Below are 17,607 nucleotides of genomic sequence, written 5' to 3'. Positions count from 1 at the left end.
TCGGAGGACAAGGGAACAAAACAGAAGAGCGCCTTAGTGGTCCAGCAACACGTGTCTGCCTTTGCTTGGATCAGCCTGGCTGGTGAGACAGTCCCAGTGTCAGTCACATTAACAGGATGTAGACTGAAGTGCATTAATCCACTGGACAGGACCTTAAATGTTTGTCCTCAGAGAAGTTCCACGCAGCTGCACAAAAAGACCCATCACACAACCACAACCACTCAAGCTGTGACTTCCTGTCACTTCCCACTTCCCATTCTGAAGCCAAAGTTTCTTTTCCTCCAAAATATTAAATGCCCACAACCCCTGCCCCACACAGTAGGCTTCAGAGTAACCCTGAATACTTGTCGGGTCTCTGGGGACAGGGTCTCCTACTTACACTCTCTCCTGGGTCTAAGAGTAGCTCTATTCAGCCTGGCTTTTATCTATTATGATGTGTGCTGATAATGAACTAAAGCACAAAACAACAACTACCAGCTATGGGAAGCAGGAGAGGCATCTGCCATATGTCTCTTCCTGAATCAGCCACTCATGGTACAGAGACCAGTACTTTGATATTGGAGCCCTTGGTTTGATGCTATGAAAGAGGAATACAGGGCTCACACTGCCCACCCAGAGGAGAAGGAGCTCTGCTTCCTGGCAGGCTTTTCCCAAGCCCACTTCCCTGAGTCACAGGCATTATATGACTAAATGGTTCCTTAGCCAAAATACCCACTGGAAAGGATTTGTCACCAAGGCTGGGAGAGGAAAGACCCAGGGTTGTGGCCTGGGATCCTCAACAAGCGACAGGGCAAGACTGTGGAGCAGGGGATATGGGTACCAACTCAGGGAGGAATGGACATCAGCATACAGACTGGGTAGCAGGTCCACCATGAACACCACAGAGCTCAGTGTGCACAGTAGTTCAGAAGAGGCGCAGCACTGGCCTCATTCGAATTCCAAAGACAGCTGAGAACTGAGATCCAATAAGAAGAGTGTCCCAGGGGCACAACTTTATATCTACAGGGCCAGACGTGCCGCCAAGAAAATCCAGACCCCAGAGGAAAGAAAAGTAAAAGTTACAATTTTGACTTTAGTTTGTCAGTGTTTTTTCTTGCTGTACTCAAAGGAGGGACCGCTTTATGTAGACCTGATCATAAAACACACTTTGAACTCTCTTCCTGGTTCCATCAAGTACTGTGAAATAACACACACAGTGAGGCGGTAGGTGACAGAGACAGACAGATGACTGATGGGACAGACAACACATAGGTGGGCAACTCAAGGCACAGATCCAAGCAAAGGCACAGACACATTTAATCCTGCAATAGACGAGCTAGACAGAGGCTGATATATATATTAGATTGATGCACATGTGACAGATTAAATAAAAAAGATGGATGACAGACAGAGAGACAGATGTAGATGGATGGGTCATAGAGCGAGCAGTGACCTGAAGAATGGTAGCATCCCAAAAAAATTTGGAAACTGAAATCCCAACCCCCAGGAAGATAGCATTAGGAGTTGGGGCTTTAGGAGGTAGTAACTCCATGAATGGACTTATTGTGCTCACTAAAGAGGTCCAAGAGAACCCCCCAATCATTTCCACCATGTAAAGACGCAGTGAGAAAACAAGCGTCTGTGACTCATAAGGCGGGCCCTCACAGACACCAAATCTGCTAGTGTCTTGATCTCAGACTTCCCAGCTGTGAGGAAAACATTTCAGTGGTCTGACACAGCCCTCATATGGTATTTGTCATAGTAGCCCTAGGTTAGTAAGTAGGTAAGTGGGTGGACAGATGGATCTTATGATTAGATAGATAGATAAATAGGTAGGTAGAGATAGGTGGCAGATATAAATATATGATAAACAACTTACAGATGATAGAGAAAAAGATAGATGGTAAATATAGACAGATGATAGGTTGTCAGATAAATACATACACAAATACACAGATGAGCCATACCAGCTAGACTAACAGATGAAGACGGATAAGCTATGTGAGATTCACACACACTCCATACGTATCAGAATAACCATTTTGCAAATATCATGGTACAAAAAAAAAAAATCCACAAATCTCACTTGTTCTGTACATAACCATAAGAAATAACAGCCTTGTCATGCTCACAGATTGAAATTGCTACCTAGAAACACATTGGGACGGTGACTTCCAAACAGCAAGCACTATAAGGGAAAACCAGCTTGGGTCTGATTCTTGGTGCTCTCCTGTCACATAAAGCTTATCCTCTGAAGTGGTCCAGTGAGTTTCACCTAGCCTCAAGAGTGGAGCTGGGATAAAAGATCTGAATGGTTGCCCGGAATACCCTGATTCTATGTTATTACCAAGATCTTTTGATTCCTTGCATACAGGCTCCCCACAAGGACGGACTCCAGTCCTGACCTATCATTAGAGGGAGACTAGGTCATAAACACTACTGAGTCAACCTAAGACAGTAGGCTTCTGGCAGAAACACAGCACAGCGGGTGGCCCGTGGGCCTGGGGAAGGCAGCCACCCCTGCCTGATGTACTTCTGCCAGGCACTCCTTCTCCACTCCCGCCTCTCCTCCTGCTCACTGCCTCTCCTACTCACTCCAAGTCCTAACCAGTGTTGGGGAAGGAACGAAGAGAAACCTTCCAGACACCAAGGACAGCAACAGCAATGGAATCAGGAGGCTCAGTCCCATTGCTTTCCTAAGATTCTTGAGGAAAAGCAGCTTTGCAAGCCACGCCCCCAACCAGGTCTTAGCAGTGACGCCCCTCCCCTTGCAAAGAGGAGAGAGCAGAGCAGGGAACAGCCCAGAGGGCACTTCTAGCTTCTACAGACCTCCGTGAACATCCATTCATTCCATTTCACCAGAAGTCCAACTGTCGAAACAAGATCTTAGATGTTGGAAGCTTCCAAACTAGCAATGCGAAACCCATCTAGAAATAGAAGTTTCTGTGCCTGGGGCTTGTTAAAAACTCCCCAGGGGGTCCAAATGTGCAGTTATACTTTTTAATGTTGGCCAGAGATCACTACAAAATTCCCTTTACTGGAGAGGGGACTGAACCACCACGACCCAACTTCGGGCAGTATCTGCTCTATCATTAGGGGAACGTTCAGTCACATTCTAAAGGGGCTGCCTCCCGAATGGGCTAGCCAGAAAGAACTCTAATTTCTACTCACTGTAACCCCTTTTACCATTAACCACAGCAATGAGGCTGACAAACGGCAAAGAACTTGAATAAATGGCTTCACCCAACAACGGCCACAAGTCTGAGGCAGAGCCCTCAAAACCTAGAGAAATAAGGGATCATTGCTTGGGAAGAAATGGAAAACATGGCTACCCAAAGAAGAAAAGAATGGCACAAAAAGAGCCTTAAGGGAATAAGAGGGCCAGAGCTACTGACGACAGCCACCACAACCCAACAGCACATCTCTTGGCCAACTAGTGCCTAAGGCCTTCAGTTTTGTTTTTAACCATTACACACCATTTATTGTCTGGGTACCTACTGGTGTATTCTGCATGAGCAGATGTGTGTGTGTGTGTGTGTGTGTGTGTGTGTGTGTGTGTTTATTCTACATGAACAGGTACAAGCTCCTGTGATCTGAACGAGAAATGTCCCCCACAGTCATGGGTATTTGAACATTTGGTCCCCTGCTGTTTGGGTAGGTTTAGGCAGCAGAATCTTGCTGGAGGAAGTACTTCACAGGGGTCAGGCTTTCAGAACTTAAATCCTCCAACCACTTCCAGTTTGCTCTCTCTGCTACGTGCAGATGGTTGAGGAGCTCCTTATTCCTGCTACCCTGCTACCCTGCCTCACAGCCACGCTGGACTCTTATCTCTCTGGACCAATAAAACAAAATAAGCCCTTTCTCCTTTAAGTTACCTTGGTCACAAGGTAACTTATTATAGCAACAGAAAGGTAACCAATAGAGAAGTCAGAGGAAACCTCTGATGTTGTTCCTACTGCGCTTTCCACCACGTGTGTGTGTGGGGGGGGGGGGGGGGCGGGGAGCCTGGGATAGACCAAGCAGGTTAAGCTGACTGTCCAGGAAGCCCCAGGAATTGTCCAGTCTCCTCAGTGCTGAGATTATAAGTACGAACCTCCCTACCACGCCAGCTTTTGGTGCATGGGTTCTGGGGAATGAACTCCGGTCCTCAAGCTTGCATGGGAAGCCGTTTAGTGATTAAACAGGCGCCCTTCCCCAGCTCCTGTGTGAGCACAGGAGGGGTGCTCGCTGACCGCTAAGCAGCATGAAGTTCCTGAAGTGACTAAGCATGCTGGCAATGTTTTCTAAACTGCTTCTACCTGATGACTCAATACGGAAGCTGGCCAGGGACAGCTGCAGCATCACCACACTGCAGAAGGAAGGTAAGTGATGAAGGGGGTAGTTTCCATACTGCCCTTCCCCAAATTCTAGGATGCTCCAGAATCTGAGGGGGTGGGGCAGCTACCAACAGGAGGCAGACAGGAGAAAATGAGGACAAGGAGCCAGGTCTTCCACAGCCCACCAACATCCACCATCCCCACTAGACGTACCCTCATCAGTCCTCTGTCAGGTGGGGGACAAAGGGTTGTCCAGGACCACCATAAAGCAACCTGCCAAGCAGCCAGTGTAGCCAGCTCCCAGAAAGCCATGGGCATACAGACATGGCCAGAGCTCCAGCCCTGCCTTCCAGATGTCTCTGCACCATTTACACAGCTGGGATACATAACAGGGCATCTTTGGATCATGGAATTTTATCTACCAACAGAAACCCTGAGACTGAGACACTGAGCCATGGAAGCCTGTCACTCATTCACCTTTGAAGGTTGGGGAGACCTGGCTGTAGCCCCAATACGTTCCCTGCTGCCCCACCACTCCTCCTGGCCCCAGTCATCATTCTCACTAACGGAATCGGACTGATGGAAAGTTCCTAACAGCCTGCACATCTAGGGAAAACTGGAGACGAGGCTCTGGAAGCATCGGAGGACTGAGACTCACCCAGATCTGTGTGCAACACCACCAGCAGAGTAGAGACTTCCATCCAGGAGGAGGAGGATGTCTCAGGAGATGAAGACTCCCATCTCTCCCTTCCTAAGCTGGTTTGATCTCTAAGACTGTAACTGCCAACTCTCAGAACCAGGATAGAAGAAAGAAACCCTGGTGGGTTGTGGTAACTCCCACAGTGCCCCTGCAATGGATCTAGCCAGGCACATAGTTAAGTCCTTCTGCAGGCTACAACTGAATGAACTGCAATACTGTACGCAGCAGGCTGAACAAGCCTAACACTTCAGGCTCCTTCAAGAGAAAATCCCTGTGAGATTTTGTAGTGGGTAGCTGTTCCAGCTTTGACCTTGAAGCACCACCCCAGTGAGGCAGCCGGTGACTGCCACACCTACCTATGACCTGGGGTGTAGCCAAGACAGAAGCCCTTAAGGCCCAAGATCCATATGTGCCACCCGCTTTGCTCCTCATGATCCTGGATGCTGGATTGCAGACCAAGTCAGAGTTCTCCAGAGAACCACGTTGGACTGCACCTCACCTCTCTTGGATCCTGTAACCAACTCCTTTGCTGGCTGTAAGTTACCCCAAAATAAACTTCCTTTTAACTACCAGATAAACTACGTGGAGTTGCCTTGTAAATACCCTCATTAAGACATGAGGGCTAAACCTTTGGGAAGAGCTCTGCTGTCCTCCAGGATGCTCCTCCTTATTCTCCTCAGCAACAGGTATCAAGTAATTGGTCCAGTCACGGAAAAAACCTTCCAATCCAGCCAGCCAGCCAGTGACACCCGAGCAAGCCCAGAAAAGGCCTTCATGTCCTTAGGCAAATTATGTGACTTCATCCATGTAGGGCTTGGGAGATAAGAAGCTGAAAGGCAGTGGGGAGCATCCACACAGACAGTACACTGGATAACGTGGCTTTCTAAGCACCACCACAGGCAGATTTTGTGGTGACAACTTTGGGCCTGGACTTGGAAACTTGAGTGTGATGTGGTCGAGTATTTGGTAAACACTTTCTAACCAGATTCAAATGAGCACTGCAGAGGGAATAATCAAAGTATCCATTACAGACACATCCAGCTCACACTGTGTGTTCACAAGCAGGCCTGCCACAGGCAGGGAGCAAACCCAAATGCCACATGGATGCACAAATGACAAGCAATGGATGTACCACAGTGGCACTCCTGAGCCACGTCCCCTCGATCTTCCTCCACCCACAGAGAGGGCTGGGACAAGTACAAAGGGTCCTGGGAAAGGCTTCTGAGTCCACCAGGGTCTCCAGGGACACATGACTTCTCCTACAGCTACTGTCCACAGACAGCACGCTGTCTACGCTCTGCAAACCATCGTGAGTCCCCAGCCCCAGCATTTATGCCAGGACAACTCAGGGAGAGAGCCTGCCTCGTTCACAACCACGGGCTGACATGTCTGAGCTCTGGGCTCTCCCCAGCCGCTGGCAGAGTTGATCACAGCATTGGTGTTGGTGGTGGTGGCTGGAGCACTAAGGGAGCGAGCGGCCACTGCCATCACAGTCCGCACAAGACACAGACGTCCTAAACCCACCTGACTCAGTCACGCAGCATCACTCAAATCAAGTGTCCTTGGAGTTTTCTTTTATTTATCCATCCGTCCATCATCCCTCCCTCCATCCATCCATCCCTCCTAGCACTGACACTGCTTGGGTGGGAAACTTGAAAACAAAACAGAGAGCTTCAATGGACACATGACATGAAACTACGTGTCACAAAGTATGAAATAAAAATCCACCTTTTGCCAAGGTACAGAGAAATTATGGGCTACCCGGAGGGGGCACCTACGCTGAGCCTCAAAGGGGTGAGGATTCAGGGCTGGAGAGATGGCTCAGAGGTTAAGAACACTGACTGCTCTTCCAGAGGTCCTGAGTTCAATTCCCAGCAACCACATGGTGGCTCACAACCATCTGTAATGAGATCTGGTGCCCTCTTCTGTGTACATAATAAATAAATAAAATCTTTTTTTTAAAAAAAAAAAGGGGGGGTGAGGATTCTCACAGGCAGAAGGAAGGGCAGTCAAGGAGGCGATGGGAGCCGAGGCTGGCCAGCAGGTTCGCAGCACATTGCAGACAGCTTGGGTTGCATTCTGTGAGCAGGAGGGAACCCCGGCAGGAGTCGGAGGAAGCAGACAACATGAGCAAAGCTTGGGAAGAAAGAGTCCAGCCACAGAAAGCTGAGGCCACATTATCGGAACAGAAAGCAAAGGTGAGAATTGGCTGGATACAGAGGCAAACCACACTAGAATGAGTGAAGATCCAGGGAGGCTCCGGGAATCAAGCCAGTGGGACTGTGAGGCAATGCTCTGGAATTGGGCACTGGAAACACAGCAGAGGAGCCACTCAGGTTCACCGTGCCCAGGTTCCACACCTCGAGGAAAAACCTTGGACTCAGGTCAGCAGCAGCAACTTCTGTCCTTGGAGATCTGGCCTGTGTAACCAGCACAGGCTTCAGAGAGATGCACAGTGCCCTGTGGTCACACGCTCTACATCTGATAATTCAACTAACTCCAGATCCACGTTTTTTTTTTTTTTCTTTTATTGCATCTTACTGAACATGTGCAGACTTTTGTCATTAAGTCCTGTGCTGGTGAGTTTCTGCTGTAAACTTGACAACCTAGAGTCACCTGGGAAGAAAGAACCTCAACTAGAGAACTGCTCCATCAGATTGTCCTGTGGCCAATGACCGGTGTGAGAGGGCCCGGTCCACTGCGGGCGGCACCACCCCTAGGCAGGCAGGCCCTATAAGAAAGCTAGCTAAGCACAAGCCAAGTGAACAGTATGCCCGCATTCCTCTGAAGCTTCTGCTTGAGTTCCTAGCCTCACTTTTCTCAATGATGAGACCTGGAAGTGTAAGTTGACAAAAAAAAAAAAAAACCCTTTCCTCCACAAACTGCTTTTGGTCGTGATGTTTATCAGAGCCACAGAAAAGCAAAGTAGAACACGCCCTGAAATAATACAGCATGACAACAATTTCCACCAACATTTACATTGCATTAGGTGTTATGAATAATCTAGAGGTTATTCAAAGTCTCCAGGAAGGTGTGTGGAGAAGATATGTAAATACTATGCCAGTCTTACATAAGAGACTTTAACACACTCAAATTTTGTGATCCTTGTGGGGAGTCCTAGCACCAACCCCCATTTTCCCAGTGTAGAATTCCAGCCACCCCTACAACCCACCTCCAGCCACCACCATGACGCTGGGGCCAGTCTGGATGCTCTACGTCTGGTGTCTCTGCCCGCCCATCCCTGGATGGAAAGGGCAAAGGGCATCCTACCACCCTACCCTGGGTCACCTCACAAAGATCCCATTGTGTAATGATCAACAGCAGCTTGGCAGGGCGATAATAATACGTCCTGCTGGTGATGTGTCGCCTTTTCTACACTGGAACATTCGGCGGCCTTCTCTTCAGCAGGCAGAGCCTTGCCACACACAGACGGAGCCTCCAGGGCCAGGGGAAACACAGCCAGCAAGGAAAGAGGTAACGATTCACCCCCGGTGCAGGTGACCGAGATGAGAGGAGCCGAGAGGAGCCGAGAGGAAGGTGTGGGCAGTCTTTGTACCAATTTACCCAACGGCTTGTTTCTACAACGGCCAGAAGCCCCTTCAAGTTTGCACTTGAAAACACCCAAAGCCTTTCTTTCTGGCTTCAACACGTACTCGGGAAGCCAGGGGCCTCTCTCGGGAAGCAGGCACTGAGCGACATGAAGTTTTACCCCTGCCCCGCAGAGCAAGCTTCAGCCACACACTTAGGCCAAGCAGATTGTATGTGTGCCCAGCAAGCAGAAGACAGAAAAAAAAAAATCCTGATTCCTCACCTGCATCATTAGAGCCCCTCTCCAGGGGGAAGGCAGTGGGGCTGCTGGGAATCCTGCCCACAGCAGCAACCATGGTTTGGGCAAGAGTCGTTAGTATTTTTCACAAACTACCAAAGCGTCGGAAGTAGAGGGTGACAACCCCGAGCACACAGTTTACCCACACAGTCTTTCTCTTTCCACCTTCTACAGTGCTGTGGTTCGAACTCAGGACCTCCCATTCGTGAGTTCTACTGCTAAGAGATAGGCTCCACCCTTCTGTTCTACGAGATCTTTCATCGAACCCCCTTACTATTGAGCCGAACGGACTGCATCTTGAACCCGCACTAACACCATCACATACCATCCTAACAGACAGAGCTGGCCAGTGTGCCCACTCCCCTTCCCTGGAAATCTCCTCGGGGGCCCTCTAGTGAGCATCTGAGGTCTCCTGGATCAGCACAAGACATACTGAGATGCCTCCACCTAGGGAAGGAGGTCCACAGGGGCTACTCAGAAAAAAAGGGGGGGTCAGGAAGTGCCCATTCAGCCAAGCGAGCCCCAAGCAGCCAACAGAGCAGCAAGTTAAAGTGGGGTTTGCATGAAGGGCTCTTCCAAGAACGGCACCCACAAGGCTGGAGCAAGGCAGAGCAGCAAAGAACACTCCCGGAGGGGCTGTCTCACGGGTGTGACAAGGGAACAGAGTGCTGTCCCCAGTGCTTCCGATCGAAGGCCAGGACGATGGGAACACCAGGGAGTCAGGTGTGATTCAAAATGCAGGAGACACTGGACGTTGCTCCTCTCGCTTCAGGAAGACAGATGGAAACCTTCTAGACAGACCCTAAAGCCATGGTCATCACCAAAAAACAACCGGGAAATCAGGCTTCAAAAAGCACAAACCGAGGTTCTTTCGGTGTTGACCCGAACCATCCTCCCAGCCCCACTCTTAACTCTTCCTCCGTGACACAGTACCCTGCCTTTTGCTCGTGGACAGAATCCCTTTTCTAACACAGGACTCTGAGAGGCCACTGTGCGGCTTCCCCATCTCCCCAGTCACTTGTCAAAAGGCATGCTGGAATCAAACCGCTCACAAGCAAACTCTGAACACAGCTGCTATGTCCAGTGAATACGCTTTAGATTAGATTGAACCAAGACACAATACCCTGAGAGGGATACATGAAAGGACACCACTGTGGGAGCCTGTGGCTTGTCTATTTAACAAACAGCTACTATCGGTAGGTCTCGTTCCAAAGCATAGTAGTCTAAGTCATTCAGTGTCCAGCCCCGGTCTCCCTTGACCGAGCTTCATATCGTTGGAGTAGCGGCTTCAGGCTAACACTCCATTTGCACCCGAGTGTGGTGGCATATGCCCATCACCCAAGCATTTGGGAGGCAGGGATATGAAGATCAGTAACTAATCTCAGCTATACAGAGGGCCTGGGCGACAGAGGACCCTGTCTGAAAAACAAACAAACAGGAAACATTTCGTTTATCCTATCTTCATTCTGAGGACTGTCCTTGGAATGTTCGTAATCGAATATGGATGACTTCAAATGCCTTTCTTTCAGAACCCAGTCACATTTGGAGGTCAAGGAGGACAAAAGCGCCAGATCAGATTGAGCAGCAAGCCTTCCTCTTATCCTACATAACTCCCCAGGAGCTCATCCTCAAGTTCAACTGCAGGAGCAAAGCTTAGCAGAAAATGAGGCCAAGGAAATAAGACAGTTTACCCTCTCTCTGTGCCCTCACTGGGAGCTCTGCTAGGCTCGCCAACATTAGGGTCTAGCAACCCAGACTCATTTTCACACTGCCCTGGAACCCTACTAAGGTGATGGTGCCCAAGCCTTACTGATCATGGTGGTTCCCCCAGCCAGGGCTGCCTTGGTTCCCTGGAAGAAGTCATCAGCTGACGTCATTCCCTGGTCAGGCATCTGGAAGCGAGTGTGCACGTCAATGCCTCCCGGGATCACCATTCTGGAATGAGCTTCGATGGTCTTCACTCCTCCTGGCACAATCAGGTTTTCTCCTATTTGCCTAAGAAAGCAGAGTTAGTGAGAGAGAGGCCAGTGATAATGTGGAATCAAATCGGATCTGACATCTGTTTTCATTAAGCTATAAACAGACCCTCACTACATGATGAGCACTTTTGGGGTTGTTGCTATAATCTTTCATGGGAGCACCGCCCACTCCTCATCCCCAAACATGAGCAGATGTAGAATGAACTAGGAAGCTAGGCACAGCGGCTCACATAATCCCAGCAATTTGGGAGGCTGACACGAGAATTATCTCTAGTTCAGGTTCTGTAGCCTTGGTCACAGAGTGCGTTCCTGGCCCACCTGGACTAAAGAATGAGGCCCCTGTCTCCAAACACAACTTATACACAAGACAGCAAATTCCTAATCCAATGACTAGTTATCAGAAACCCCTAAGCTTGAATACGATCGAGGCCCCAAACACTTCTATATCACTCACTCCACTGCCTTCTGACACACCAGCCAGCTAGTTTTCCAGAACAATTCTCTCTTGACCTGACTCTGTTTCCCAACATTTTTTTCCACCACTTTCCTTTTCAATGTAGAGAAAACAGAGGTGGAAAAGTGCAGAGAGAGCAAAACAAGAGGAAAAAAGAAAAGTAAAAAGTAAACACTATAATTCCAACAATTGTAGAACATGGAAGCAGGTGTTCATGGATTCAGATAAAGGCAGAAAAACAAATATCCATGCTGTTTGGGACATGCATCATATCCATTAGGTGAGGGGATGTTGTAGCAGTGTTTTTTGTTTGTTTTTGAGGGTTTTGTGGGGTTTTTTTGGGGGTTTTGTTGTTGTTGTTTTGTTTTGTTTGAGACAGTGCCTCTCTACAAAGCCCTAGCTGTCCTGAAACTCACTATGTAGTCCAAGCTGACCTCAAACTCAAAAAGATTCACCTGTCTCTACCCCCTGAGTGCTGGGATTAAAGGTGTATGCCACCACACACAGCTGTAGGGTTTCATTTTTGAGTCAAGATTTCATCATCCAATTAATTGTTTTTTTAATTTTACTACATATTTCTACCAACTTTTAAAAGGAAAAATTCATCAAGGAGGAGTGAAATTTCTAAGACAAATAAACTATGACTAAAAATAGCATTGGGCTGCTCCATTCCAGGCCAGCGTTCTTCAGCTCGACCCATCACGCTCTCCTATGACTGGGGATGCAAAAGGAACAAGAAAGTCGTAGCCTGTGATTGCCAGAGCTGAGACTCTTCCAGACAAACACACATGGAGAAAGCATTAGCTGTGGAAACATTAAGACCCATTCTGGCTTCATCCTTCAGGGTGAGAGCTTCCAAGCAGTCACAGCCAGTCCAGCTCACCCCTCTCCAGACTCACTTGCTGCTAGAGTTTGATGAACACTGCTTATTTAAAAGATGTCGTTCACTGGGATGTTTGCCTTTCAACAGATGTGCTCCCTCTCCAGAGCCCATGGGCCATCCCCAGAGGAAAGGCATGAAGATATTGCTACACTCCACTCAATTAACCCTCCAGAGTCCTAGAATACCCAAACCCAGAACATAATACATAAGCAGCACAGGGTGGCCTTATTTATTCTAGGAACCAGTTCAAAAATGAAACAGGGTTGGTGAGATGGCTCAGGGGTTAAGGGCTGCTCTTCCAGTGGATGTAGGTTCAATTCCCAGCACCCACAAGATGGCTTACAACCATCCATAATTCCAGTTTCAGAGGATCCAATGCCCTTTTCTGACTTTCAAGGGCACAGATGTGTTTCTCTGTGTTGTTTTTGTGCCTGTCCTGGATCTCGCTCTGTAGACCAGGCTGGCCTCAAACTCACAGAGATCCGCCTGCTCTGCCTCCCAAGTGCTGGGATTAAAGATGTGCACCACCACCACCCAGTCAAAAAAAATTTTTAAAAAGGAATGAAACCTAAAATCCCTCCAGCACTAGGCAGCCATTTATCTGAGTTCCTGGTAATTAACTCAATGTCCTGTGGCCCTTCCTGATTAAGCAAGCAGATATACATCTTTATAGGCCCGGCTGCATTCCACATTGATGTCCTATGACTGAGTATTCCATCCCAAACAACAACAGTCCAGGAAAACTGAAGTGCATGCAGCCTATCACAAACCAAGTATGTGAGCTGGCAACAAAAGGATGTTGTGTCACCTCTGTTAAAAATAGTCAATTACATAATACATGGGTGTTCGTGTGTGCTGTGACTTCCAATTCCCTGCATCTGATTTCCCAAATTCATTAATTACCACCAATAAAAGTGAGCTTAAAATATGCTACATTGGTCACTTTTGGTTTTTTGGCGGCGCCTGACTAATGCCAGATGCACATTCTACCAATGCTGCAACATTCCCAGCCCAAGCTTAGCAACCCTTGGAGTCATTAAAGCTTGAGACTACTTACATGAAAGGAGCTAAAGCTTAGGAACACGGTATGTGTGTGTGTGTGTGTGTGTGTGTGTGTGTGTGTGTGTGTGTACACACATATATACCTCTACATAGCAATGAATCATACTTACTTGATCAACCCATCTTCCATATATATGTCCGCATAAAAGGACTGGTCATCATTCACAATCTTGCCACCTTTGATCAGAAGACGATCACTCTATAACGAAGAGGGGAGCAAGGTCATAACACATAACTGACCTAGGAGAAGAGAAGCACCAGTCCCCAGGGGAGAGGGGGGCTAGGAGCACATTTTCATCATTCAATGGTGATGCCCAAAGCCAGGGAATTTGGGGAGGTACCTTAACCAAGGTGAATCTATTCTCCCCCGCTCCCTCGGTTGGCTGGAGGACTCTCAATGATGGTTCCTACAGGAACTTCTGTGAGGAAGGGGAGGTAGTGAAGGGCAGGACTTACTGCCTCCCAGACTACAGACATTCCTCTCAGGGGAGAAAAGGAAGGATCCCTGCAGGCTTAAGCCCCCTGAGTTTATGATGAGTCAGAACACACTGGCAAAGCTCACCCTAGACAAACAAACCACCTTTTCAAGAACACCTTAGACCTGAAAACAAAAAAGGCCATTATAGAACATTCCAGCTAAAGAAGACAATGCTTTTGAAATGATTTTTGGCTAAACCTCATACTTTAAAAAAAAAATCCACCCACATGTAGGAAAATCACGTCTTGGCAACGTTTTTGTCGGGGAAAACTGACCAAAAGTCTGTTGTCATAGCATATGCTACACAAACACAGAGACTTCAGCCATAACAAGATGTCAGCAGCTTAGTGTGTCCGTTCCCCAGCAGCTTAGTGTGTCCGTTCCGTGTGCATTTATCTTTGGGGTAAATCACAACAAGCACATGGCCGAGGGAGGGACATACATCCATTTAGCAGGTAAGAAACAGCTTTATGATAAATTAGAGACATGGGGGATGTTTTTAAGTCTAATACCACTACAGATGGCTGACCTACTTTTGTGTAAAAAATAATAATTATTATTATAAAGGCTAGTCCAACTGAGAGAGCCAAGAGTGTGTAAAAGAAATGCTATGTTCTGACTCACAGCTATCCAAAAGGCTGTGGATGGGATGTATGTGATGTCATTCATCATCCTGGTTTGGGTGGATGTACAGGTTTATTATTTATTTCAGAGTAGATATAAGCCTTCCAAGCAGAGCCATGCCCTCTGATTATGCTACTCCTTTCAAAGAACAGCATTCATCTTGATAACAGTTAACCCAGAAGTCTAAAACAAAATAAAATCTCAGCAAGTACTACTTGCCTTTTGCAACTACCAAGAAAAGGAAAACTTTCCTTAAAATATACACATGGTGCTATAGAACAAAGAAAACAAGATACAGTTGCACATAAGTGCAAACACTCTTGGGCTTAGAAAATATTTATTGTTTCTGTTACATTGAAAAACAAGGCCAGTTCAGTTTTACGCTGTAGGATCTTCTATCCAGATGTAAGCACTGAAAAAGCTTTAAGAACAGTCAACATGGAGAGGGTAAACAAAAAATCTTTACTAGTCCTGCTCTTCATACCAAGCAGTCAGAGTCTTGGAACCTTTGTGAAGTGAATGGAGCAAAGTGAATGGAGCAGGAGTCTACTCCCATGACACATGGGGAAACCAAGGCTCAGTGGGCTTAAGCCTGCAGGGACCCCTCCTTTTCTCCCCTGAGAGGAATGTCTGTAGTCTGGGAGGTAGTAAGTCCTGCCCTTCACTACTTCCCCTTCCTCACAGAAGTTCCTATAGGAACCATCATTGAGAATCCTCCAGCCAGCGGAGGGGGATGGGGGGGGGTAGATCGGATCATAGTTTATTCAATCTTGAGCCTTCTAGAAAAAAGCTTCTTACATAAGAGGCGGGCCACAGTGACAGAGGGAGAGAACCAATAGGTCCTAGGGCATACGACTAGATGTTTTTAAAGGATAGAGGGGGCGCTCTTTTAAAAAGTGGTTTGTGGGTTGCGTATTTTCCCCCTCCTCACACTGTCAAAATGAAATTGTCTTATTCGTGCATGAAGATAGCAAATCACAAGAGGTTTGCAGGAAATCTCCCCACCCCCACTGCCCAGTTCCCCAGATGCGGTCCTTCAGAGCAGTGAACATTTTACGTTGAATCCTGTGTGTCAGTCCTTTGGGATCTCGTACCAAGGATGGGGTGTGGGGTGCCTTGAAAAAAAGGCTAGTACCCACCCTTGTCTGAGGACTACCCAGCCCAAGCTAGAAACCCCCGGCACACGCCCCCTCCTCTGGGCAACTGTTCTTAAACCGCTCCTGCAGATGGGTGTGTCCTTGTGCACCAAGGAAAGAAGGCCGGGGTCCCAGGGCCCCAGAGACAAGCAGGGAAAAAGCTCACCATCAAATCCGACCTTAAAACCTATCTTCACTATTTGGAAGATGCCTTCAAATCTGCGTGTCCCTGGGTCCTAGCCGGCCACACGCCGGCCAGTGCAAACACACAGCATTATATAACAATCAATTTCCTTGGCGATTCTCCCTGCCCGGGATTTCCTTCAAGGATGCAGAAAACTGGACTGGTGAGATTTTTTTTTTTTCCAGTAAAAGATGCAAAGCGGAGGGTGGGGTGGGGGCGCGGGGGCATCCCCGCTGCATCCCCGAATTCTTCGCAGAGATGCTTGGCAGGGATGCAGGCCTTGAACGAGGCCAGCACCTCGGCCCCGGTGATCATTGTCTAGGGCAGGCCTGGCCATCTGCGCGAGTCGCAGCCAGCGCCATTACCTCCGCGAGCCTGCTAGCTGCTGTCCCCAGCGCCCACCCGCCCAGTCCGCTTTGTATGCGCCACCACAACCGCCTCCCTGGTAGCGGAAGGGGCAGGAAAGACGGAGAAAGCGAGCCGGGAACCCTGCCAAGACCCCAGCCCCAAACCAGAGGGCTCCCCAGGTCCTCTTCGTCCACAAAAAGCTCCCGCCCTTCTCTGCTCATCATCGAGTCCCGATCCTCCCTTCCCTCTGCATCATCCCGGTACACCCTGCCCTTTCCAGCATCCCTTCGCTGTCATGACGCCTCCAGGCTGGAACTCGCTCCTTCTTGCAGGAAGAAGGCTCCAGAAAGCTCTTTCTGGAGGGGGCGGGGGACACGGGAAGGTCTGTTTTCCAAGCTCCCCACCACCGGACTCCCGGAGCCCAGCCTTGCGGCACGCAGCTGGAGAACAATATCCGAGCGTCGACCATGCATATTCAATCTGGCATCCATTTGCTTGCACCCCGCGGGCAGCGCTGCAGCATCTCGTGCTGACAATGAAGGATACAGAGGATCTGGCGCGCTACCTCCATACACTCCCGTGCCTATTTCAATGCCTTGCAAATTGCGTGCCTTATAACTGTTATTACCTTTCCCAACCCCCACCCCACCCCCACCTTCACCACCATCGCCACCATCCCCTCCGTTGGCAACAAGAAGGAAAAGTTGAATCTCTTTCTCTCCTCCACCTTTAAAATACATTCTTTAGCTATTCTATGTCAAAAAAGGTTGTTCGCCTTTCTGGAGTGCCAAACTTACCGTGATGCGTGGAATATTTTTCTTCCCCTGATAAGACATCTCTCCTGGGGGTGGGGGAGTAATTTCAAGAGGACAGCTTTAAAGCAAAGATAGCCGGAAAAAAAAGATTTGGTTTAAAATATATGTATTTTTTGTAGGAAAAAGGTACAATCCCTTAGCTGGCCTTGCTGTTAGGAGATTTCAAAACTATGAGACAAATGCAATCCTCTGTCTCTTCTCCTCTCCTCCAACACAGATCCAGCTAGGGCGGAAAAAAAGAAAGAGAGGGAGAGAGAACAGGAGGGAAGGGGGTGGAAATAAACTACAGCAATAAAAGCCTTGGTTCCAGTCGGCCACCACCGCGCATGCGCCGCCAGCCACTCCCTTTCCTCCCAGGCAAAAGCCATCCGCTTCGCGAGAGACGCTCACTGATTGGCCAGGATCGTGGGATATGCAAATGAGAGGGGCGGGGCAAGGCGCAGCGCCCGGGCTGCGACTGCTGCAGTGCGCGCAGGGCGCGGTGCGTGCGCCCGAGCAGGGAGCGCGCCTTTCGCGCCCTTTCTCTGATCCTGGGCGGGCGAGCGGGCACTGCGGCTGGCAGCGACCCCAGATGCTGCATCTGCAATTCAGGGCACAATGGAGGGGTGGTCGTCCCGGGAGGGTGAGGAGGGGGCGCAAGCCCGCGATGGAGGGGCTTCAGTACGGCCCGGGCGGCACGCACACGCCCGCCCGCGCGCCAATCCGCGGAGGCCGCCGCTGCAGCCCCGCGTGGGGTGACTGCGCTGAGCCAATGGCCTCGCTGGCGGCGAGCGCGCGACTGCACCGCGGCCTCCCCCGCCCTGCTCGCCAGAGCGGCCTCCGC

The 17,607-nt window shown here is 49.1% G+C and overlaps 1 protein-coding gene across 1 annotated transcript in view; it reads right to left on the bottom strand.

The window, feature by feature from the left end:
* Nucleotides 1–17,094, bottom strand: part of Dpysl2 (dihydropyrimidinase like 2) — a 62,479-nt gene extending 45,385 nt beyond the window's left edge. Inside the window, exons 1-3 of the mRNA XM_059273426.1 lie at nucleotides 16,767–17,094; nucleotides 13,310–13,398; nucleotides 10,632–10,816 (exon numbers count right to left, since the gene is read on the bottom strand). Of these exons, the coding sequence (XP_059129409.1) occupies nucleotides 10,632–10,816; nucleotides 13,310–13,398; nucleotides 16,767–16,805 (313 nt within the window). The 5' untranslated portion in view covers nucleotides 16,806–17,094. The remainder of the gene's footprint in view (nucleotides 1–10,631; nucleotides 10,817–13,309; nucleotides 13,399–16,766) is intronic.
* Nucleotides 17,095–17,607: the final 513 nt, after the last annotated feature.

Source organism: Peromyscus eremicus, chromosome 9 (assembly GCF_949786415.1).
Source record: "Peromyscus eremicus chromosome 9, PerEre_H2_v1, whole genome shotgun sequence".
Classification (NCBI taxonomy): Eukaryota; Metazoa; Chordata; class Mammalia; order Rodentia; family Cricetidae; genus Peromyscus; species Peromyscus eremicus.
This window is presented reverse-complemented; position numbering and strand designations above follow the sequence as displayed.